The 24,777-nt window shown below is 40.6% G+C and overlaps 1 protein-coding gene across 1 annotated transcript; it reads right to left on the reverse strand.

Annotated features, from left to right (window-relative positions):
- Positions 1-2,455: 2,455 nt before the first annotated feature.
- On the reverse strand, positions 2,456-11,100 carry LOC135463321 (bromodomain-containing protein DDB_G0280777-like). Its single transcript, XM_064740582.1, has 3 exons — positions 10,731-11,100; positions 3,771-4,688; positions 2,456-2,610 (listed from the first exon to the last, which is right to left on the reverse strand). Exons 1-3 carry the CDS (start codon positions 11,098-11,100, stop codon positions 2,456-2,458), a joined length of 1,443 nt encoding a protein of 480 aa, XP_064596652.1.
- Positions 11,101-24,777: the final 13,677 nt, after the last annotated feature.

Below are 24,777 nucleotides of genomic sequence, written 5' to 3' on the forward strand. Positions count from 1 at the left end.
TCCTAGGTGGAGTGAACCGGAGTGCCAAGGGTAAACCACCGACTTTTGGCAAGTCGCTGACGAACTTTCCCGCACGCATCGCACAACTCTGCACGTCATATCGGTGCAAGACAAATGGTTTTCAACGAAGGAAGGGTTGCGCAGATGACCCATACGAGAGATGTTGACGACTAAGCTTTTATGCCCCAATGCTCTACAAACATAGAAAGCGGATAATCTGTCCAAGAATGGGATTAACCCTGCACCATGTGTATCTCTTGATACAGTTTGATTGGTTTGGCGATTTCCGAGAAAAAGATGATCATTGTAAGTGTGTAACGGTGCATGCATGACTGTTCAAAGGTGAGTTCTAATCAGCACTATGAAAATTGTAGTTCCTCATTTTGTGCTAATTACACGTTTGAATTTTAATTGCTAGATTTAATTGCATAAACTAAATATTTAATTTGGGTACTTCCCCCCAGAATGTTGAAAGAACTAAACGACGGTCTCTGTGTATGCTCGTGAGTCTGAAATGCGCGTGACTGGAAGTGCGGATATTCAAACTCTGTATTTTCTTAAAGACCATTTCAGACACAAACATGAATAAAAATGGAGAATCTTTCCCACTTTAAGTTCTTCCAGACCAAGCTGTGTAGTTTTATTGATAATTCATGCCTTTGTAATAACGTCTATAGGTTCAGCTGGTGACATGTTACTCATGCATTGCCAGAGATAAATGATCAGTTCTGCTTTCACCTCAAAACACTTGTGTTCAACTGCTACACAACAACTTATGTTGTTTTCATTCAACACAGAAATGTGTTCCCTCAACACAAACATGTGTTAAATAATAATGTAAACATTTGTATTAAAAAAATAATAAAACACAAAATTTTGTTGAACCCAAATAATTTATGCACTACAACAAAAACTTGTGTATTTTGCAACAAATATTATGTATAACATCCAACACATCTTGTGTTCAATTATTGCACCACAAGACGTTGTGTTTATTCAACACTAGATACAGTTCCAATATGACATAAGGCTTTTGTTGGAAAGAACACAAGTTTGTTTTTCATGTAACACAGGTGGTTTTTGTGTGTAGATCCGAGACTCCATTGTGCGATTGTTAAATGTGCCTGATTCACATGGTTGAATACAACAGTCAGGGAAGTTTCGAGTTGGAACTCTTTTGTCGTTAAAGATAAAAACAGTTCTACTGTATCACGTGGCTTGTGAAAAATGTTAGGCAATTTTTGTTGACATTAATGTGCCAATCATCAATCACAGTTTAACAGAGCTACACATCACTCATCTTTCCTTCAGGGGGGGGGGGGGCCTCCGTCGGTTAGCGCGCTAGCGCAGCATAATGACCCAGAAGCCTCCCACCAATGCGGTCGCTGTAGGTTCAAGTCCAGCTTATGCTGGCTTCCTCTCCGGCCGTAAGTGGGAAGGTCTTTCAGCAACCTGCGGATGGTCGTGGGTTTCCCCAGGGCTGTGCCCGGTTTCCTCCTACCATAATGCTGGCCGCCGTCCTATAAGTGAAATATTCTTGAGTACGGCGTAAAACACCAATCAAATAAATAAATCTTTCCTTCAGGAAATTCTCAAGTTCACAAAGTTCAGCCGTTCAGTTTTCTTCATCTTTTGACTACGCTAAAATCTTTTTTGTAAAACTTTTTGTACACGATTATGTAACACTAAACGTCATCAAAAATAGTTGTCTAACATTTTTAACTGGACACAGTGAAACTTTTTCACCTTTTGTGATAAATGTTCGAACTCGGTACTCGCCTATAAAAGGAAGGTTTTATGAGAAAAAAGACAGAACTGTTAAATTTTAACTATGTCTGGAGGGAAATATCCGTATCAAAAAGCACGAAATTCAAATTGGATTTACATTTATTTATTTCCTTTATTGTTGTTTAACGCCATCAAACTAAATATCAAACTTGCATAATTATAATAGAATATCCCAGTCCAATGCAAGTAAGTGTATATTTTAGTCTAGATTTAAAAATACAAAGCAGAATAATATATTTTACTGATTTACTTGATTGTTGTTGGATAGGTTAACTTTTCCCCCGGATACAAAGGCCGTATGGTTACTGTAGTATATGCACGTGAGAAGGACTGTTGGCGTATAAATGAAATATTCTTGCGTTCTGCGTAAAACTCCAATCAAATAAATAAATAAAACAAATATATCCGGTACTCACAGATTCATAGAAAACAACATCGATGAGTTCCAAATCATGTTTATTCTCAACACCTCGAAACTGAAAACTAACTAAAATAATTCCTGTGTTATTATCAATTCCCCAAAGTTTACCTCTAAATATCCTTTTGTAAGATTTAAAGCATGACATCATCCTCTTATTACAGGAGCACGTGTCCAAATTGTAGGAGTTCTTTCACTGGGCTCCTATTGGGATACCTCAAAGTTACGATGGTCCTATCTACAGGAGTCCTATTTACACGTGTTAGCCGCGCAACATAGGGTATCTTGTCCCAGAGAAAGACACGCTCCAGTCTCGTCCTCGATCTGGGATGACTCCACGCAAGATTTGGGAAAAGCGCAGCACTGGCCGTGTCTTGTCACGGGCCCGCACTTTTTGGTACTTGCTGGAAAAAAAACTAAACAGGTTAATGGGTTTAATCTAAGTGTGACTGAATAAAATATAAAATTTGAGATTATTACAAAATGCTAAATTTTTTGTTTCTTTGGTCTTGTTTTTTTTTTCAAGTTCAGCGTCAATTTTTGCATATTTATACAGCAGGCCTATAATCATACGTCTATCGCTATTTATTTATTTATTTACTTATTTATTTATCTATTCCATTGGTGTTTTACCCGTACTGAAGAATATTTCACTTATACGACGCCGACCAGCATTATGGTGGGAGGAAACCACATCTATCAAGACCATAGTTAGACTGGATGCCAGTTTCAAAGAAAGGTAAGAAGTCCTGCTAAAGGGAAATGCTGCTTTCGTAGACATATTGCGAAATACCGATACTGTAGATACTTTTGCTAGTTTTCCATGTTACAGAGACTTACGGGCAGTAATTCTAATATCGTATTCGAGGCACATATGTGCGACGATAATCACGAGCATACAAACACGCACAATTCTTCTTCGTGATACGATGTACGTACATTGATAAGGGCTGAAAATCGCCTTCAACATTGTGTGAGTCAGGTGACCACGAAAATGTTGTCATACGTACAGGTATAGTTCTGGTCGTATTGGGTTATTTGTTTATTTATTTATTTGATTGCTGTTTTACGCCGTACTCAAGAATATTTCACTTATACGACGGCGGCCACCATTATGGTGGGTGGAAACTGGGTACAGCCCGAGGGAAACCCACGACCATCCGCAGGTTGCTGTCAGACCTTCCCACTTACGGCCGGAGAGGAAGCCAGCATGAACTGGACTTGAACTCACAGCGACTGCATTGGTGAGAGACTCCTAGGTCACTACGCTGCGCTAGCGCGCTAACCAACTGAGCCACTGTGGCCTCTCTGGGTCGTATTGGGATGTGCCATGTCCAACAACCCAGACATGATGTCCGCACATCCTAATGTACTAATGTTGAGTACTATAGTCTTAGATATGCCAATGGTTCTCTTACCAAATAGTCAGAACTTCAGTGATAAGACAGTAAGGAATAAATGAAAGATTGGGGTTTAGCGCCATATTGGAAGGATTACAGTGACATCGCTGCGAGAACGAATAATAGTAAATCAGTCAAAAGTAGAAAGCATCGAAAAGACTTACCTGGCTGTGGAGGTGTTGGTCTCTGACTGGATACGGGCATCTGCGGTGTTCCACTTTGTCCAGTGGCGTAGGATGCTGGCACTGAAACACGATCATCTACGGCTCGGCTGAGTGATCGTGGGAATTCGAGTGCTGGGAGATATGCCCCAAGGACTGGATAACCCTGCGCGATAGGACCCCACGGAACCGCATGTGACACAGGAAGCGTTCTTGGAACTTGGTAATACCGGACACCAATAGATGGCAACTGTTGCTGTTGTCGTGACTGTTGTTGTTGTGATTGTTGTTCTTGGGGAATGGGATAAAACTGCTGTTGTTGCCTGTAAAAATATTGTTGGTGTTGTTGGTGGTGAGTAAGTTGTTGTTGTGGGTAGTACGTGTGCCGTTGGGGCTTCTGATGTGGCTGTGGCTGACGGCGCTGCTGTTGATTTGGCTGGAGCTGTTGTTGATTTGGCTGGAGCTGTTGTTGATTTGGCTGGAGCTGCTGATGTGGCTGTGGCTGATGGTGCTGCTGTTGCTGTGGCTGATGGTGCTGCTGTTGCTGTGGCTGATGGTGCTGCTGTTGCTGCTGCTGTAGCTGTGGCTGGAGCTGAGCAACACTTTGTGGACGTCGAGTGTAATGCTGTTGTTGTTGTTTCTGAGGCTGATGTAGTGGCCACTGTTGTTGGGGTGACTTCGCTGCCTTAGGCTGCTGTTTCTGAGGGACCGCAGTGAAGCGGTTGTTTTGAGATGGCATAGCCTGACCCTCTATCTGCCTCTGGTATTGACTAACTTGATATTGTAGTTCCACAGGTGGAGACATTAATCTCTGTATGAAGTCCGCCGGAAGTTGTAAGTTGACAGCGCTCCCTGTAGGCGACGTTTGTGAATTCACGGAATGTCTTTGGTAATCCACATTTTGGACTTGGGCGTTCACAGCTACACACAACAACAACAACACTAGACCTGGATTGACATATAGCTTCATCTGAAATTACAAAGATTGCGAGTATAAACCTTTGTGTTCCGTACTTGTAATTTTTGAACACTGTAGACACACAACTGAAATTCTTATGACGAAAGTGTAGTCTGAAAACGCAATCATATTTTATAATAGTAATAATAATAATTGAAATACCTTTCATGGTTAAGCAAAAATTCTTTTAAAAGCAAGAGAAACTTGTTGCAGGGATAGTTGTGCAAGTTGTCGTTGATTCAAATATGTATGCCCCTATCTCAGTTGCGATTTGGCTGCAAATGCTGGCTCAACCAGGATGGGCCAAAGACTTTATAAATGGTACTTGTTGCTGCATCGCTTGGCGCTCAGCATTGAGACATTAGGGTAAGGGCTGGTTGGCACGGTGTCAGTATTATGTGACTGAGTGGAGTGCCATGTGGTAGAATGATACTTCAGCGGCCAGCAGGACTTTGGCAGCATGGACTCGCCCTGCCACAAGAAGACACATTATAGGTACACACACCTACTGACTCCTTGTCATCATATGATTGAATAAACAAAACTGTTAGGTACGAAGTTAAACCCCAAGCATACATATATACATACATCCATTGTAATGATATTATTCAAAAGGATGAACATACAAAGTCCATAGTCAGCCTTCCGATACATGTTTAGAGCACAGTACAACATACAATTCATACAGCACAGTTACTGGAGAACAACTACCTACCTTTACCAGCTGAACTCGTACTGAACCTTACACTGATGTGGTTTATTATGATATCCTTTGCGTAACATCAATTCCGTTCGTTTCTTTTACATTTTGTGTACCTTTTTTAGTCACAGATTGTCATTTAACAATGTCCTGTCCCAAGATACAGTTAATACCCAGAAGGTATAGTTCGCTAAAACACCGAATATTGCATGTCTAATAATAATCACATGTGCTCGATAAGCGTGATGTGAAAGAAATGTGTCACTCTCCCCCCCCACCCGCCCCCCTTCATCCAGTGAGTTCGCCAGTCATATTAAAATACACGACTTTAAATGGGAAGCATGAAAACACCACGGTCAGTTTTGATTGGGAGCGTAACGCCACGTTAGCTGTATATTTTACAGCACCCCCCGACTAATTAGTAAATTTTCACCCCTGGTTACTCTTCATGGGTAATTAACATTTTCCCCATGTCATTGAAGGTTAAAGGTGTTTCCTGTGCAGAGAAAGTTAGACATCCATTTATCTAAAGTGTCCATCGTCACATTAGTTCATTGGATAATTTATTTATACATTCCTTGATTTATACATTCTTTGATTAATCACTGATTCATTTATTCCTTCATAGATTCACTGACTCATTCATTCATTCATTCATTACTCAGTGATTTACCGTCGTCTGTCATATGACGAAATTCCGTGCTGTTCCTTCACCTCATAAAGACGGCCAAATCTAGCTATAGACTTTACTACCGTGCTTTTTAGGTCAATGCAGTACTGCAGCCGATTCTTAAATGAATAAAGTTCAACCATACGTCAACATGACGTCTTGTTGCATTTAAAGAAAAAGGGCAGAAAAGAAAGTTGATGATTTGGAATTTAGAATGACCAGTAAGTAATTGTTCGGAATTTGCAGGTATACAGCTAGCTGAATTCAAACCTTGGCAGGGGCCTCCGTTGACTCAGTTGGTTAGCGCGATAGTGCAGCGTAGTGACCTAGAAGCCTCTCACCAATGCGGTCGCTATGACTTCAAGTCCAGCTCAGCTTCCTCTCTGGTCGTACGTGGGAAGGTCTGACAGCAACCTGCGGAAGGTCATGGGTTTCCCCGGGGTTCTGCCCCGTATCCTCCCATCATAATGCTGGTCGCCGTCGTATGAGTGAAATATTCTTGAGTATGGCGTAATCAAACACCAATCAAATAAATAAATAAATCAAACCTGGCAATAAGGTATTCCAGCCAGCGTGGTTAGGCTTCCACCTTGACCGAGTATATCACTTTGTCGAATAAGAGTAATCAAACTGCTTTGCCCCTTTAGCAGTGTTTTAATGTGATTGTATGTTAATTTTGATGACTAGTCAGCTTTTTTTTTATTAATTCTAGATCAGCGAAGTTTCATCAATCGCAATTACCACGACTGTAGTTTTTGTTACCTAATTCTGCCCATGCCATGCTGCTAAGGGGCATGTAATTTGCTACTTTTAAGAATTTAGAATAAGTTATAACAGTCAGAATACCGAGATAACTGAGATAAATTGACAACTATCACACTGTCGTCTCTGCGCTGGGTTTACTCTCTATGCTGTAAGTGTTTTATTATTTTAAAACAGTTTGAAGTTCAACAGTACCCAAAGAGTGACAGATGGTATCTTGTTTTACAGTGTGGAAAGTGTACTGGTCTATGCTCATTTTAACTGATGAAAGGATTAACTGATTAATTAACCTATCCCACAAAGCCTGTTTTGACTTCAAATCCAAATTTGAAATTTTATTAAAACGCTAAACGTTTTAACGCCAAATTTGGGAAAACTTACAAATGCTATGTGAAGATACATGGGTAAACTAGACAATATAACTTAACACAGTTTTAAATTTTCGCGTACTTCAAAATTAGTTTTGTGAAATTTACCTCAGGGTACATTTTGGAAAATAATAGCATTGTCCTTGAGGTTCAGCTGTAGTAATTCTTATTTCAGTGATACCTGGGAGAAATGGAAGGATATATGTCACCAGGCTAAAACGCCTACCAGTATGTGTCAGAAATGCAAAGGTTGATAGCGAGCTATAAGTCACTTAAATTAAACGCGGCAGGTAAATATTAGAGATTGTTGAAAATAGACCTCATCGTTTAATTTAACTGAACTAAAAGCGAGCACGCACGTCCATTCTACGAAATATAACAGTGGTAGATGTAGTCTATCAACAGGAATTTTATATTTTCACAGTAAAACCATAGCTACCATTGACACTGATCAGTTTTGCTAGAAATAAAGGAGAAGTAATCTTCACATGTTCAGTGATACGGATAACCAAGTTCTTATTCCAAACACGAGATCTAAATATGTCTTAATATGCATCGATTAATCCTTTATCCCTGATCTTTCAATCTATAGGACAAGGATCCCTTGATATTCTCTTCGATCCATTACACTGTTCTCAAATCTTTAGGGCCCGGTTGTTCAAAAACTGTTTTAAGACTATATCAGATTGAACTTTAGGACAAATCTTCAATTTACTACTTAGCCCAAAAATAATTGCGTAACAGTATATTCAATATGAACTATAAGTCTGCTGCTATTATACTTTGACTTTGGACAACTATCTTGGCTGCTGAATTTGGCTAAAACATAAATATAAAAAGTGACTTAGTACCAGTATTAGCTAACACAGTTTGGAACATCTGGGCCCTGTTTGTAACTGAAGACTTAGGCACACACTGCACTTCCTTTCATCACGAGACTTGACCCGCAGGTAACACACGGCCATTCGCAGGTTGCTGAAAGTTTGGTATTATATATGTGTACAGGATAAGAATGAATATTTCAGCCACGTCGTGGGTATCAGGGGTAATAACTCTTTTCCCAAAACTCTGTCTACTTCAAATGTGTCTTTGCATACAAGTTGATGGAATGCAACGCGTAGCGAATCAGGGGAAGCCCCTCTTCCGCCATGCGTCCTAACGGCAAACAGACAACCTTTCAACTGCCTGATCGGCGCTTTGTATGCTTTCGACTTGACTTTCAGTTCTCAGGTTTTGATTGGAGGGGAGAAATTATTATTGTCTCATGAATATGCCTCAGGAAACACTTTACAACACGGTATATAGGCATATCATCAAACAGACGAGGTGTATGTATGTCATAGCCGACAGTTTGAAGATATTCTTCTCAGAGCTTCATTAAGGTAAGGAAACAGGACTGGTTGACCCGGTGTCAGTATAATGTGAATGGGTCGGGTGTCGTGTCTGGCGTCTTCGGCATGAGACTTCAGTGGCAGCATCACTGTGATAGACGTTTTACGCCGGACCGGGAATATTTCACTGATACCATAGCGACCGCATTGTGATTCCGGGGCTCATATTTATTAAGCAAGCTACAGGCTTGTCATAAATTTCCAGTCCATGTAAAGCCAAACTAAGAACAGCAAAGAACGTGTGGTTGGTACATTCGTCTGCATTAAAAACTCGGTGTACAGATTTTTATCTTCTTAGAGGAAAACATTTTAATTTTAGCTATGTTTGAATTTTTGACTTATATAAGTTTTAAGATGTTTGATAAATATAGGCCCTTAGTCACTGCTTACATGTCTAGAGCGCGAACCACAGGGCGTTACGTTTTTTGCAAAGTGTGTAAACATGAGTTTTGAAAAAGCACACAAAAAAACACAAAGCGTTACAGGTTTTAAGTTTTATTTTTTCAGTCATAAAGGAAAAACTATACCGTCGGGATGGATCAAAAAAGTCTCGGTAATTAAGTATAACTTAATTTGGCGGGCTCCATCATATGAAGTGTATCAGGACGAGTTTGTTTGATTCAATTTGCCTTCGGTGAACACCGTCTTTCATCGGGAAAATTCGTCTTGGCTGATGCGGTATTCTAGTTCAAGAATTAGATATCTACGACTAACCATCTTTGGTGTAAAGCTGAAAAATCAGTCAGTGAGACCGTACCATTTGTTTTGGTATTGTTCTACTTCCGGTAGGTCTGTTTAGTCACAGATGTTTGGCATGCAGCAAACGGCTTGGGGTCCCAAGTAAGCGCATGCATTGGTTTCGTCATCCACGCGCAGATTTTCTGGGCATGTGATGGGTGATGCGCAGCACTCTCCAGGGCTGGCGATTGTTCCGCACTCAGGAGGAGCTTAATTCCGCAGTTAAGGAGAATTGTCTTGAAAATGATGTTGACAGAAATGCAGTTATGTAGCAGCAAACGAAAACAAAGGTGAGAACTTATTTCAACAGCATTGCAGAATGAGTTAAAAGCTCATTTATATGATTAATATGTTATTTGCTCGACACTTCTTTGATTTAACTTTGATTAATCAACCGACTACATAATTTCAATGGGTTTTATGAAGTGATGACGTGTTATAAACGGATTCCAGGCAAGCTTAAATACAGGTCATATTTATCTGCAAGAATAAAATTGATGTTAGATTGCTAGGGAACGGTTGATCAAAAGCGTGGTAGTAGTTAAGCTGAATTGGTTTTGAAGTAGGATAAGACTTATAATATACTATACGGCAACTGCACCCTGATACCTAAGACGATTAAAACTTCCAGAACCTCAGTCAAACGTTACATCCACGGAGGTTCAACTGTATTCCACAAAGGAAAGCTAATCTTGATTTAAAAATGAAATTTTCCTTACAGAATACCAAGAATACAGCAATAGTATTGATTTCAATGAAAACAACCCATGGCCTCCGTGGAGCCTCTCACCAACGCGGTCGCTGTGAGTTCGAGTCCAGCTCATGCTGGCTTCCTCTCTGGCCGTACGCGGGAAAGTTTGTCAACAACCTACGAATGGTAGTGGGTTTCCCCCTGACGCTGCCCGCTTCCCTCCCACTATAATGCTACTATTATTATATAATAATAAACCGTCGATATAAGTGACATATTCTTGAGAATGACGCAAATCAAATCAAATTAATAAATAAATGTAATATCCTGTGTTAAGGATGGCACACGATGTAAATATTTGATGTTCTAGAAATCAGGCATATTGCCACACCCACGAATGCGGTCGCTGTGAGTTCAAGCTCTGTGAGCTCATGCTGGCTTCCTATCCGGCCGTACGTGAGAAGGTCTTGCAACAACGTGCAGATGGTCGTGGGTTTCCCCTGGGCTCTGACCGGTTTCCTCCCACCATATTGCTGGCCGCCGTCGTATAAGTGAAATATTCTTGAGTACGGCGTAAAAAACCAATCAAATAAATAAAATAAATACATATTGTACCATATTGGACTCATATAAATACCTAACGTTTTCTCAAGAGTAATATTTCAATTTTTTCTTAAAAGGATACGAGGAGGGGGCGGTGGAATGACTGCGGGGAGAGGTGGAGGGGGAGGAAGCACTCTCTGATAAACAACTCTGGGAGTAGGAGGGGGAGGTGGTGGAGGTGGTGCTGGCAAGTACCTAGGAGCCACATATGGAGGCCTGGGGAGTGGGGCGGCCGGCTGGTAAGAGTATACGTAATAAGGGGTCTGCGAGTATCCCGGTGGTGGCAGTGGCAGTGGAGGATACACGGGAGCTCCTGGAGGCAGCATGTCCACAGGCAGCATGGCGATCTGCTGGGGCCGGGCCGGCGGTGCTGGGTTAGGATACGTGGGTGGGGCTTGGCGGCGGCGGAGTGATTTGGCCGCACGTGACTCTACCCCGGAGGTCAATGCCATTAAAGCGATACACACTGTTACAGCGGTCCACATCTGGGGAAATAAATAAACAACGGCGTTTTGATGGAGCTGTAAGGATAATATGCACAACAGCAAATAGCCGTCCACTTCTGAGTGAAATGGACAAAGAAATTTTGATATAGTTAGTGCAAGAGTAGTACTACGCATTACACAAAGTTGCTGTTTACACCTTAGGGAATAGACTAAGATATTTAGATAGAGCTATTGCAAGACTAGGCATGTACATTACAGAAAATGGCTGTTTATGTTTTGCTTAACTAAAGAAGTTTAGCTAGAGCCATTGTAAGACTGCCCTTACAGATCACAGAAACTAGTTATCAATACCCTAAAGAACAGACTAAGAAGTTTAGTTCGCCGTCGTACCGGTGAAACATTCAATCAAGACGTTTAGATACTGGTATTTCAATAAGCTGGATGGCTGTTGATTGCAATTTCATCGAAATTTTAACCCTCGGCAGTTACACACAGTTCAGCAAAATCCGTGTATTTTATTCCACTCGTGACTTTACATGCGCTTGAGAACAGTTTCAGGTGGAAAATTGATGAAAGTACATTTTAAGAAATTGGATTGGAGTCGAATCTTGGGCTGTCGCCGAAGACTGTAATGTTCTATCTTAGGCATAAATGATCACATGCTTTCGTTTATCCAACCTATGACACGCTAAGCACATGCTCCAGAGGCAAACTCGATATAGTGATGACATTGTCAGAATTTGTGCCTTGTGATTACAACGACTAGGCATTGCCTTTTCGATGACAATGATAACTGTTTCATTACGACTTGGCTACGACACTTGTCTTTCAATCGCTATGAAACACGAGGAGTATGTAAACATACTTTTATATTTTATAGTCAATATCATTGCTCGTCCAGCAATACGACGTGCACGTCTGTACATCGAAATTAAGAACGTTCGTCAGTAACTCGCCAAAGGCCAGTAAAGCTTACCAGAGACAGTTCGGTTTCCTCTGTACAACTGACTGCCATCGTACAAGTGAAAAAATCGTACGTTTGATTCATTTATTTATTTATTTGGGTGGTGCTTTACGCCGTGCTCAAGAATATTTCACTTGTACGACGGTGGCCATCATTATGGTGGGAGGAAACAGGGCAGAGCCCGAGGGGAAACCAACAACCATTCGCAGGTTGCCGACAGGCCTTCTCGCTCTTACCTTTGACGTTTAACAACAATTAATGTAGTTCTAGAGTATAAATTGATATCTTCCAAGCACAAAAATCTGGCATTTCTCTTTGACATAAATTTTTTCCCAAACTGTAAAGTTTAAGCACGATCCCAGTCCCGTGAGTCTGCCTGATGATAAACTTACCTTGATGTCTTGATAATATCTTCTTGACAGCAGTAATCAAAGGAAACTGTTGAGAATCCGCCGGTACCAGTTTCGTTCGTCAAGCCCTGTCCAGGTCTTTTATACACCCGGGCTACACCCTGACGGTCGGACGGAATGTGGAACCCATACCCTAAATAGAAGAAACATGTGCGCCGAAGGTATTTAAATAACACCGTTTAAAATACCATCATTAATAATTGCTCCTAACTGAACAAGGGATTAATTCTCTCTAATTGTCTTGCTGAGGTCATGTCATGAAAGATCGTCACCAGCCCCGGTGTCATATAGAAGGCCGTCGTCGTCAGTTTTATATAAGAACTATTACATCATTCGCATTTAATAAGCATATTTCATCTTGATGGACTCCGTCATGGAATGAAATAGGAAGATTTATCAGACCGTAATAATAAACCAGACAGCTTTTCAGAGTGATGCATCAGTACGCATGCGCAGAACGGGTCATTCGTGGTACAATATGTAAAGAAAAGTACTTGATTATGCATTTATCCCCATTTGTATTATCTGCGTGTTAGTCTATGTTAAGTGTGATGACAACACAGTATTTTTAGTAATTCTAGGAGAATGACGCTTAAGAAAGTACAATTAACATCATTGTGTTTTTTGTGTGTATTTTTTTTTTGTTTTTTGTTTTTTTTTTTGCCTAATTGTCGGGGTGTTATTTGATACTATTTAATTCATTTAGTTCATTTAAATGAACAGTTATAGAATAAAACCTTAATTGTGGTAAACTGAGAAGACGCCGTATTTCACCACTCACGTGTGTCCCATTTGACAATTATTACACTGTCGTTGCTACCCTGGTTTTACTCTCTATTCTGTAAACCTTTCATATTTCATGTGTATTTTTCGACTTGAAGCTAAGCCGGTCTTCATGTAAATTGTCAGCTATTACAAAAACTCACAGACACCTGTGTGTGACAGTATGTTACAAAGATTTAATGTCCCCTAATGTCAGATATCTTCAAATTTGTGTTTGGCTATATCTTTGTTTATACTAACCATTGAAAGACTTGTGATAAACCCTATAAAACAGTGAATATACACGACACAGACAGGATGATCACCGATTGGTCTAATGACATGCACTAAAACGTACAAATGCACATTTAATCCTCTGAAAATCTGTGCCCTAAATCATTACTTTGTGATTTAAATCTCACAGTATCTGTGCTCTAAATGGATGCTTTAAATGTCATATTGTCAGTGCATTAAATCATTACTTAAATTAGGATTTCATCGACTCAGTATGTTTGGTGTAACTCTTTAAACGTCTTAATTGTATCTCAACTGTCACTCACTGCTTTTGTCCTTCTCTTTATTTCTTTAAATTTTCTTTATAACGAATTAAACGTTGAAGACGTGGAATGTTACCGGACATGCTCAATCCTTCTTTTATCCTCGCACAATATCTATACACCATCTCATTACTTCATAAATATCTAAATACGTCAAAGAAGAATTGAAATGTTAGTGTATACCTTCGTAAAAACTTCCAAAACAATATTTTTCTGGAGAGAGGACAGAGCTTAAGGTAATCATTAACGTGAAGTGAAAAAATGGAAGTGGTGTCAGAAGTGGGATCTGCTATTTTCGATTTTACATCTATGACCGGTTTGACTGTTGAATTTGACGTTTATGATTCTTTGACAATTTTTGTTCCAAATACACACAAGATCAATTTCTTTATCATTTTCTGATCTTGTTTCTTCAATATCTTATGTGATATGGCCACGAAACGGTTGTATATACAGAATATAATCCAGAATATGACTTTATTCATTTGTTCGACTGTTTGTGGTTTTACGGCGAACTCAAGAATATTCCACATAAACCGGGTGGAGCCAGGAGTAACCAAAGACCATCTGCAGGTTGCTGCAGACCTTCCCAAGTACGATCGAAGAGGGAAATGTGACGCGATTATTGGCCTAGTAACACTACCGGTTCTAAAAACATTAGACGTGCGACTGAGGAAGACTACATATGTATCAACAGGAGCATCAATTATTGATGATTTTTAGTTCTTGGATGTCTAAAATGCAAAGCGTCAACAACCTATATGGCCTGGATGAAGATGATACCTCGTGGTTCCTGTGTGCCGAAAAATCTCATCAAGTCTAATGGTTGTTGACTTGCTGATTTAAATCTGCTTTGCCATAATCTGTATGAAAGGCTAACTTGAATGCTCAGGGTACGTTTACGTTCCTCAGCTGCCAATCATGGCATCGAGTCTTTTGTGTTACCTCAAACAGTACAGCCTCGGCAATTGTGATTATTGATTCGAAACGTCCACATTGGTGGCATACAGTATATATTATCTTGTGTTGTGTTGCATGTGAAGCTTTCACTCAATCATTTTGGTAAGTTCCACAATTGCTTGTCCTTTCACAGTGTTCAAATAGATATATGCAGTGTTTCAAATTATCGTCATTTGACTGGTGTTGCGTTTCCAAAACAGTTCAATATATTAATGTGGCAACCATTCACAAGATCAAAAGGATGTGCCCATGTAAAACGCTCCTTTTTCTCAGATGTCTTATCTGGGTAAGAATGCATTTGTCGATGCATTTGTTTACAGTATTTCCCTGTTACTCGAATTATAGCACATATAACTGAAGTGCTAGAAATGGGTGAAGAATACTCCGCCAGGCTTCGAACTGTCGATCTTACGCAGAGCAAGATACCTAATTCCGGACAGTACAGGTCAATCCTCTGTAGGCATGCCTTTCGCTGTGTGACGTAACATTGTATTTATTCATTTATTTATCCATTTGATTTCCACAGGATCGTGAATTTTTATTTCTTTGATTGGAGTTTACCTTGCACACAGATCTTCCCACGTTCGAACAGAGTGGAAACCTTCATGAGGGGGACATAACTCACAGCAATTGCATTAGTGAGAGGCTCCTGGGTCTTTGGGCTTGCAAGCTAAGGGTTGAGGAAGCGGGGGGGGGGGGGGTAAGCCACCGACCTTTGATAAGAATACTGACATACTTTCCCACATATGACGTTAAAATGTGAACGCCATATTGGTGGAAGACACGTGGTTCGACTGTGCAAACTGCCACACAACCATCGTCGACTGTGCAAACAGCCACACAGGCGTCGTCGACTGTGAAAACTGCTGCACAAGCGTCGTCGACTGTGCAAACTGCCTCACAAGCGTCGTAGACTGTGCAAACTGCCACACAAGCGTCGTCGACAGCTAATTGTCACAAATGCCCCACAGGTAGGGAGGGCAAGGGATCCACAAATTTCCAGTCCAAGGCCGGGTTTGAATGACACTTTCTTGTTAAAGACAAAAACATGTATTGCTAGTGAGCAGGTGCCTGGTTCTGGTTTCTTATCATAAAATGGCATGATAAGGTCCAGTTACGTCAGAAGATATTTTACAACTATGCACATCTACTGATTCGTAAACGTCTACATTTAAAATACATGCATAACGTGCCGAGGATTCAAACTCGCGATGGCCTGTGTTACAAACTTAACAAAATATCTAAAACAAGAAAACATGCTCTGTGGTCCATATCATACATAAAAAGATAACCGCTGTAATCCAAAATTTTAAATACATATAACTCAAACAGAAAATTCAAATGACAAATAAAAATTAAATCAAAATATTTCCTTGGGCAATTTGTAATTCTCTTTCTCTTGGTGGGTTTATCCACGTTAACGTTTAATTTTAAGCGACCACACTAATGGAGGATTAGCTTTCCAGGAAGGCGATTGGCCCTACCAAAGTGGTTGCGTGTTCAAATCCTGCCCCCGCTCTTGGTATATGTCTGTAAGAGTACCACAAATCTGATCTCTGTTTCGTAAAAGTGAGTACGTATTCTTGAGTGCGCTGAAAACCCAATTTAAATTTTTTTAAACCGCCAAACACCATCTTTACATGTATGTGTACATTTGTATAAGTGGCACATAAACTGTCCAAAAATTTACCTACATAAAGGTAAAAAAAAGTTTCTTGACGTCATCAATGCCAACAAAGTGAGAACGTCCCACGACACATTCTTCCCTCCCATTACCAATGTAAAGTTCATCATAAATCCAAATGAAATATGCACTGGTACAGAGTTGAAGTTGAACTGCGACATAAAATTCATGAAGAATTCAAGATTTTTTAAAAATGAATACATGGCTTGAATTGAATATTTGGGGTCTCCATGGCTCAGTTGGTTAGCGCGCTAGCGTAGTCACCCAGGAGCCTCTCACCAATGCGGTCGCCTGTAAGTTCAGGTCCAGCGCATGCTGGCTTCCTCTCCAGTCGTACGTGGGAAGGTCTGCTAGCAGCCTGCGGATGGTCGTGGGTTTCCCACGGGCTCTGCCCGGTTTCCACCCACCATAATGCTGGCCGCCGTCGTATAAGTGAAATACTCTTGATTACGGCGTAAAACCCCATTCAGATAAAAAAATAAATAAATAAATAAATTGAATATTGTTAACATAAAATTCATACTTTCACGAGTAAATCAGAAATAAGTACCATAAAGTATGTTTTTGTGTATCACCTAAAATATGAACACAGTCAACTATAATGTCAATTTGTCATCATTTATTTCCAGAAATTCCTTGCATATCAAACAAAACACGCTTGTTCAATCAACAATAGATGTCATCTAAATTTTTATGCAGACCAAACAGAAATAATAAAAAACCATCGGAGCAAATGACAGAAAGGTTACAATCTTCAAATATAACCAATCATCGCAAGCGATTGGTTGAAGCAATTAATCACGACGCTGAAAGGGATCTTTTGGCTGGTAAGTTCAAGGTTATTGGTCGCAGATCTTTGGCATGCAGCAGACGGCAACGGCACTTTCCGGTTATGGCGACGCATTGGTGGCTTTCATCCTCAACTTGTACTGGCTCAGGACACGTGACCGGTGATGGACAGCACTCTCCAGGATTTGTGATTGTACCACACTCAGGAGGTGCTAAAGACTGGAGTTAAGGAGAATACCTTAACACAACAGTAGGCTTTAGGCTCTATGACATACATGAAATAAATAACAAAATTACGATTGCAATGTTACCTTAATAACAAGTTTTGCACTCCAGCCAATATTTTACCAAAGGTGTTAAGAGGGAATCATTTTATATAAGATGTATAGAAAAGACGGTATTCAAAGGAGCTAGCTACTTGCAAATCTAACAGCGCTGAGCACAGCATTAAAGTAACTCTAGGCCAGTGACGTTTAATAAATTGCAGCTACCCCCTACTGGATTTTAACGTAATTATGCCATTGTGTAAGAGTACGTGTAAGTCGCTGCTATTTACACATATGCATGTATAAGAAAATCTAGAAAAAAGTTCAACTGAGGTAAACTGACAAGAATCCAGATTTGAGCATTTGCCAGCCATCAGACTATCGTCGTGGTATGGTTGTACTGTCCATACTGTAGTCTCTTGTATTACTTAAATATCAAAAGTAGATCTGATTCATGTACGATGTACGACACCAGAAAGGATACGTGGAGGTGGTTGTTGCTGAACAACAACAGGCGGCGGTCTCACAGCTGGAGGGGGTCTCTGGTAGATAACCCGTCGGGAGGAGGTAGGAGGGCGTGCAGATATCTTGGCGGTGCCGGAGCCCGCGGGGGTGGAGCGACCCGGCTGATATGGAGGATAGAACGGGGCCTGAGAGGGTATCCTGCCGGAGCCTGAGGATAGGCGGGATATACTGGGGCTCCTGGCGGAAGCACGTCAACTGCCATCATGGACGGCTTGCTGGGGACGGCCGGCGGTGGGGCGTAAGGTAGGGCGGGGTTAGGAGCGTACACAAGAGCCTGGAGGGGCTGAAGCCGCACGTGCGAGCGCAGGTGCTTGGGCCTTGTGAAGCCACCCTGAGGCTGAGACTCGCCAACACAACACACAGAAAGGTCACGGCGGACATCTGAAGACAGAAAACAAGGGAGATAATTGGTTCATTGTAAAGACATGGGATATATTATTCTTCCATCCAGGTGCCAGACCCTTGTCATATTCAAAGCATCAGGGCAAAGCATCGATCAATCTTAAAATGGATAAAAAGATCCCGACATAACAACTGAAACCTATAGGCCTATGCCTCGTACACTAAACATTAGTGGACAAAAAAGTGGATCAAATACTTTGCCATTCGCAAAGTTCATTTACAAAAAACCATACCATTTAATTAACAGAAAGAAAACGTACCAGACTAAGTAACATATTTATATGTTTGTTGTTTAATGCAATAGCTTCAGTACCAGAGGTAAACAATCAATCTTTGGCATGTTACTAAACGACCGTTTCTCACGTTTGAATCACCATGCGCACCATATTGGTGGTAGACTGCGCAGACGATCACACGCCGACAGTCACACAATGCCTCTTTGACATCTTGTTATCCCAGGTCCCGTGAAGAGTGGAAGTGGGAGAACAAGTAAATAAAGGGTTATTATAGCATACGCTTGTAATACTGCGTGGGTGATTTTACAGAACTTCAATTTACAGACCGACCCAGATAGCTCAGTTGTAGAGCGTCCGCTTCGGGGCGTAAGAACCAGGGTCAGCCCTGGGTAGGGTCAGACTTAAGGCCTTAAAAGAGAAGTTGTAACTTCCTCGCTTGGACGTTCAGTATTAAAGTGATAGTGCAATGATTGATGACCCAGTATTAGTATAATGGCTCGGGCAGGGCGGCCTACTTGCCTTCGTAAGGCGTCTCAGTGAAGCTGTAAATTGGGTGAGAGAGTGATTGCTCGGGTTTAACGTCGTACTCAACAATTTTAAGTCATATGACGACGAAGGAATCCATAGAACACGTGTAATGTGCCTCCTTGTTGCAGGACGGATTTCACCGCTCTTTTATCTAGTACTGCTTGGTACAGTCTGATTTATTATTGACTGATTTATAAACTTATCAAAGCTGATAATATTGTGTCTCTAATGTTCTATCCGTAAATGTCCTACCTTTGCAATGTCTGCCAGATGAAGTTGAGAGTAACACTGAGAGTGCAATGCTGAGTACTTCCCATGTATGATGGAAGACAACACGGTAATTGGAGTAATTCTAGAGTAGTAACTTGTAAAAAATTTCTAATTGACATCACTGGATTTTTACCTAATTGTAAGTCTTAAGGTGTTAGGGGGCGTTCAACTTGCAAACGTTTGGGGATTTAAATGGACTGTTAGAATAAAACTCTGACAAGACACCGGGTGTCACCCATTGCGTGTGACCATCCATTTGTCAGTTGTCTCATCAATTGTCGGCGCCGCATCTATGCATTTGTCTTTGATATTCATCGTATAATTGATAATTTTACGGGTTGTCTTCTCGTCCTTACACTGACTTTTATACTGCTGGCTGTGAGTGTCACGCGCGTGGACAAAGGGGCCGCGGCTTCGAATCCAGCTCTTGCTGTTTCCATTATAGCTTTAAATATGAATACCACATTTTACGAAATGTTTTCAGTTTTACCATACACGTTTCCCGTCCCTTTCCATTAAAAAGTTGTCGTGTAAGTGAAGTATTTTCAAGTATAGCGTTAAATCACAACCAAATAAATAAATCTCAAATAGTTAGACATCACTTGAAATAATTTTAGTCTGAGGGAGCTTACCTTTGACTCTTGATCGTCGATAACAGTAGATATTCAAGCCCTTAACCCTCAGAATGTTCCACAGCCTTTGCCGCTACCTCCAACAGCCCTAGGGGTCCTTATATCCACCTGACCATCCCTCAGCCCATAAGAGAAAAGGCAAAAAAAAAAAAAAGAATGGCCTGGAAATAGAAAAAGGCATATATAATGTTGTACATGTGTATATATAGAAACGTTTTCGTTTAAAATTGCCATGTTTTTAATTGCTTTAGTGTAATTTTACACTGTCTAGTCGCGTAGTTTTATCGTCTATTCTAGATGCGTGACAAAAATTGTGATACCTGCGTATTTATGTTCAGTAGGTCAGTGGATATAGTACTATCCACTAGGGACACGTGTACTAATGAGCCCGTGGTGAGATAGCACACAGGTGTGGTATTAATTAAACCTTGCAGGTAGGTATATCGCCGGTGAGAATTTATTCTGTGTCAAGTTACGACCCACTGACCTTAAAAATGATTTCACGAAAATACACATGGTTCGTTTAAAATTCGACTCGAGTTATGGATACCACGAGAGAAAAAAAAACGCATTAACAGTGAATTAGAATATATTTTTTTCAATACGATGCTGAACTGTTTTCTGGTCTCCAATCTTTTAAATGAAATGTGTCCAGTTTTATCGGTTGAAAATTTTTATTTGTGTTCGATGTCTGGCATTGGTCACCCGACACCACAGTCGCTGACTTCAGAAGTGAAAAACAGAGTACGAGATGTAAAGGATATTTCACTGAGTCACCAACGCTGTGTTTCACGGGAACAAAGCCTCTCAAGTCGATTTCATGTAGATCCGGAGATTTCACCTTGAAGATTTTGTGAATGACATATACAACTTCAGGGGTTTCTGTGTTTATGAAACCGATGCTCATTATATATCTGAACCGCATCGATTCACATTATCCTCTAAATAACTGGCTTAATTTGATCACATATCCCTAATCACTGATCAGTTCTAATCAAGGTTTGTTAATTTGTTTTCCACTAAAAATACCGAAAATTGCTTATTTCTATTTCTGCTAAAAACCCTTATAATTTCAATACCGATCGTGATGTAATCATTAGCATTTATTCCCTTAACATGGAAGGATCGTTCATTTTAATCATTTCGCTAATGGATTCTGTAAGATGACTGACTGATTTCTACTTTTTATGTGCGTTCCACAGCAGGGTGAATAATAGAAAGTCTCATAAATGTGCTGAGTCCTTCCTCGAAGTTGACATTCGACATTTGACCTTCAACCTACGCTATACGTGGCTGTAAACAAGGCTGAGATGGAAATACAGCTTCTCTCATTGTTTTTCAATTTCAAACTGGACATAGTTTTATATGTAATACCCATGCGATTTAAGTAACCTTTGAGTTACACCATACCTAAGTTGTCTTTGTATTCAGAAAGATTTAAATCACTTCTGAGTCACGCCATACCTAAGTTGTCTTTGTATTCAGAAAGATTTAAATCACTTTTGAGTCACGCCATACCTAAGTTGTCTTTGTATTCAGAAAGATTTAAATCACTTTTGAGTCACAACATACCTAAGTTGTCTTTGTATTCAGAAAGACTTAAACCACTTTTGAGTCACACCATACCTAAGTTTTTAAATCAATTTAAATCATTTTTGAGTCACACCATACCTAAATTGTCTTCATATTTCGGACAATTTAAATCATTTTTGAGTCACTTCATACCTAAGTTGTCTTTGTATTCAGAAATATTTAGGCCACTTTTAAGTCACAACATACCTAAGTTGTCTTTGTATTCAGGACAATTTAAATCACTTTTGAGTCACGCCATACCTAAGTTGTCTTTGTATTCAGAAAGATTTAAATCACTTCTGAGTCACGCCATACCTAAGTTGTCTTTGTATTCAGAAAGATTTAAATCACTTCTGAGTCACAACATACCTAAGTTGTCTTTGTATTTAGAAAGACTTAAACCACTTTTGAGTCACGCCATACCTAAGTTGTCTTTGTATTTCGGAGAATTTAAATCATTTTTGAGTCATCTCACGCCATACCGAAGTTGTCTTTGTATTCAGGATAATTTAAATCACTTTTGAGTCACGCCATACCTAAGTTGTCTTTGTATTCAGGACAATGTAGATCTGTTTTGAGTTACGTCATCTATAAGTTGTCTTTGTATTCAGAACGATTCAAATCACTTAAAAAATCAAGCACACTCGGAATCAAACGTGCACATGTTCAATCTAAGCACAGCCCAAAAGGTACCAGTCTTGAAACAAGCTACATACGCGTACCTTTCTCGACCGTTCCTTTTGATGTGTAAGGCATCATGGCAGTAAATTCGCCCATGCGTGAAAAAGGGCTATTTCGAGAAAACAAATCGAAGGTACAGCTGTAAATAAACTCATCAAGTCGAAAGAATTTTAGAAACATTTGTTTCAGGCCATGTTAACAACGTGTTGGGTAATTTAAAACCGTCCAACAATAGACCCATTGTCTAGCTTGCAGGTGGTTTTGGCATCCGACGGACAGTAAAGCGTGAAGAAGGCGTAAGACCGTAAAAAAACATCCCTTGTCCGTTAACTCTTTACGACAGGTAAATCTCATGTCGCCTTCAAATGTCAATGTCATCTGGACCTCAGTGTCAGCTGGTCTGCTGATTTAAAATGTTTTATGGTCCAAACAATTTTTGCAATTCAGCACAACACACTTCGTGTTTTGTATAAACACTGAGTGAATGAATTATGATGGCTACAGTGACGTTATTTCAGATGTTTTAAATGTAAATGAGGTACCGTGATTAAAAAAAATGTACATTATTGGTCTGCTGTTGGTTTATCTCTTTCATATTCAGGTAGTTACTAAACTTAATCCGACATTAAAATGCGCTGCTTGTTTATTATCATTTTTATGTCAGGCAATCGCTATCGCCTCCATTTATACACAAATTCAGTTGAACGAAGATTGATCCACTCTTTCAATATAAAAAAAAAATTCAAATTCATTCATCGCTTTCAGCTTTAGGGAACAGATGTGATACCTTACCCAATCATACCTACATCAGCCCACCAGACGTGACACCCGACCCATTATGCTGACACCTGCCTACCAGAGGTGACACCTCACCCATTATGCTGACAACAGCCCACCAGATGTGACACCCCAACCAGTCACAATATGCTGACACTAGCCCACCATACATGACACCCCCACCCATTATGCTGACACCAGCCTGCCAGAGGTGACACCCTACCCATTCACAATATGCTGACCCTAGCCTACCAGACGTGACATCCCACCCATTATGCTGACACCAGCCCACCAGACGTGACACCCCACCCATTATGCTGACACCAGTCCAACAAGATGTCACACGTCACCCAGTCACAGTATGCCGATACCAGCCCACCAGACGTGACACCCTCACCCATTATGCTGACAACAGCCCACCAGACGTGACACCCCAACCAGTCACAATATGCTGACACTAGCCCACCATACGTGACACCCCCGCCTATTATGCTGACACCAGCCTACCAGAGGTGACACCCTACCCATTCACAATATGCTGACACTAGCCTACCAGACGTGACACCCCCACCCATTATGCTGACACCAGTCCAACAAGACGTCACACGTCACCCAGTCACAGTATGCCGATACCAGCCCACCAGACGTGACCCCCCTCCTGTCACACTATGCCAGTAAAATCCCAGCAGATGTCACACCTCACAGTCACAGTATGCACCAGCCAACCAGAAGTGACACCTCACTTCATCGCTATACATCGCTATACAAACTGTGAATGTAGATCTAGCACACATTTTGATGTCATCGGTCAATGTGAAAATTCAGTGAATTGTATCTACATTTGTTTTGATAACAGACATAGCAACGTCTGTAGCAAAACTTGTAATTGGCTACAGATGACCTTTTAACACGCGATGTCCAGTTTGTTTTCTAGCTCTGTAAGTCACTCTGCTGGTCTATCGGTGGGTCAGATGTTTCACTCCCTGTCTTTAAAAATGAGCCATTCACTTAACGACAGCAGTTTTTTGTGCGACGTCACAGCCATTGCGTTTTTGCAATTGTTCAAAATATACAGATTAAGTTATCAATTTAACTACACCCTATCCATTGAGAAGACAAAGCATCTATATTACCGACTTTACAGAAACAGCGCTTGAATGTAAAGGTACATACGCCTACATGTACGGAAACATCTCAGTATTTAGTTGATTTATTTGATTGGTGCTTAACGCCGAAATCAAGAATATTTTATTCTTTTGAACGACGGCGGTCAGCATTATGGTAGGAGGAAGCCGAGCAGAGCCAGAGGGAAACCCACGACCATAAACCGTAGGTTGCTGCAAGACCTTTCCACTTACAACCAGAGAGGAAGCCAGCATGAGCTGCACTTGAACTCACAGCGTAGCATCTCCACACTTCAGTCGCCTAAAGCGTGTTAGAACCGTGTATATTTGTCCATCTGAATTAGGTCGCCGCGGTGAATATATGAACAGTTACGATCAAAGCCCAACCATAGATACATCTTTCGATTATCCACAACTTATTTACCAGCATTATTGAAAATTTTTGAAAGTTTCTCTTTGCATGAAGGCGTCTAAATTTCGTTCTTCGTGTACTTATAGTTGAATGCCGGGTTACAAATATCTGTATTGAGGCCTATGGACTCAT

The sequence above is a fragment of the Liolophura sinensis genome, chromosome 3 (genome assembly GCF_032854445.1).
Source record: "Liolophura sinensis isolate JHLJ2023 chromosome 3, CUHK_Ljap_v2, whole genome shotgun sequence".
NCBI classification, from domain to species: domain Eukaryota; kingdom Metazoa; phylum Mollusca; class Polyplacophora; order Chitonida; family Chitonidae; genus Liolophura; species Liolophura sinensis.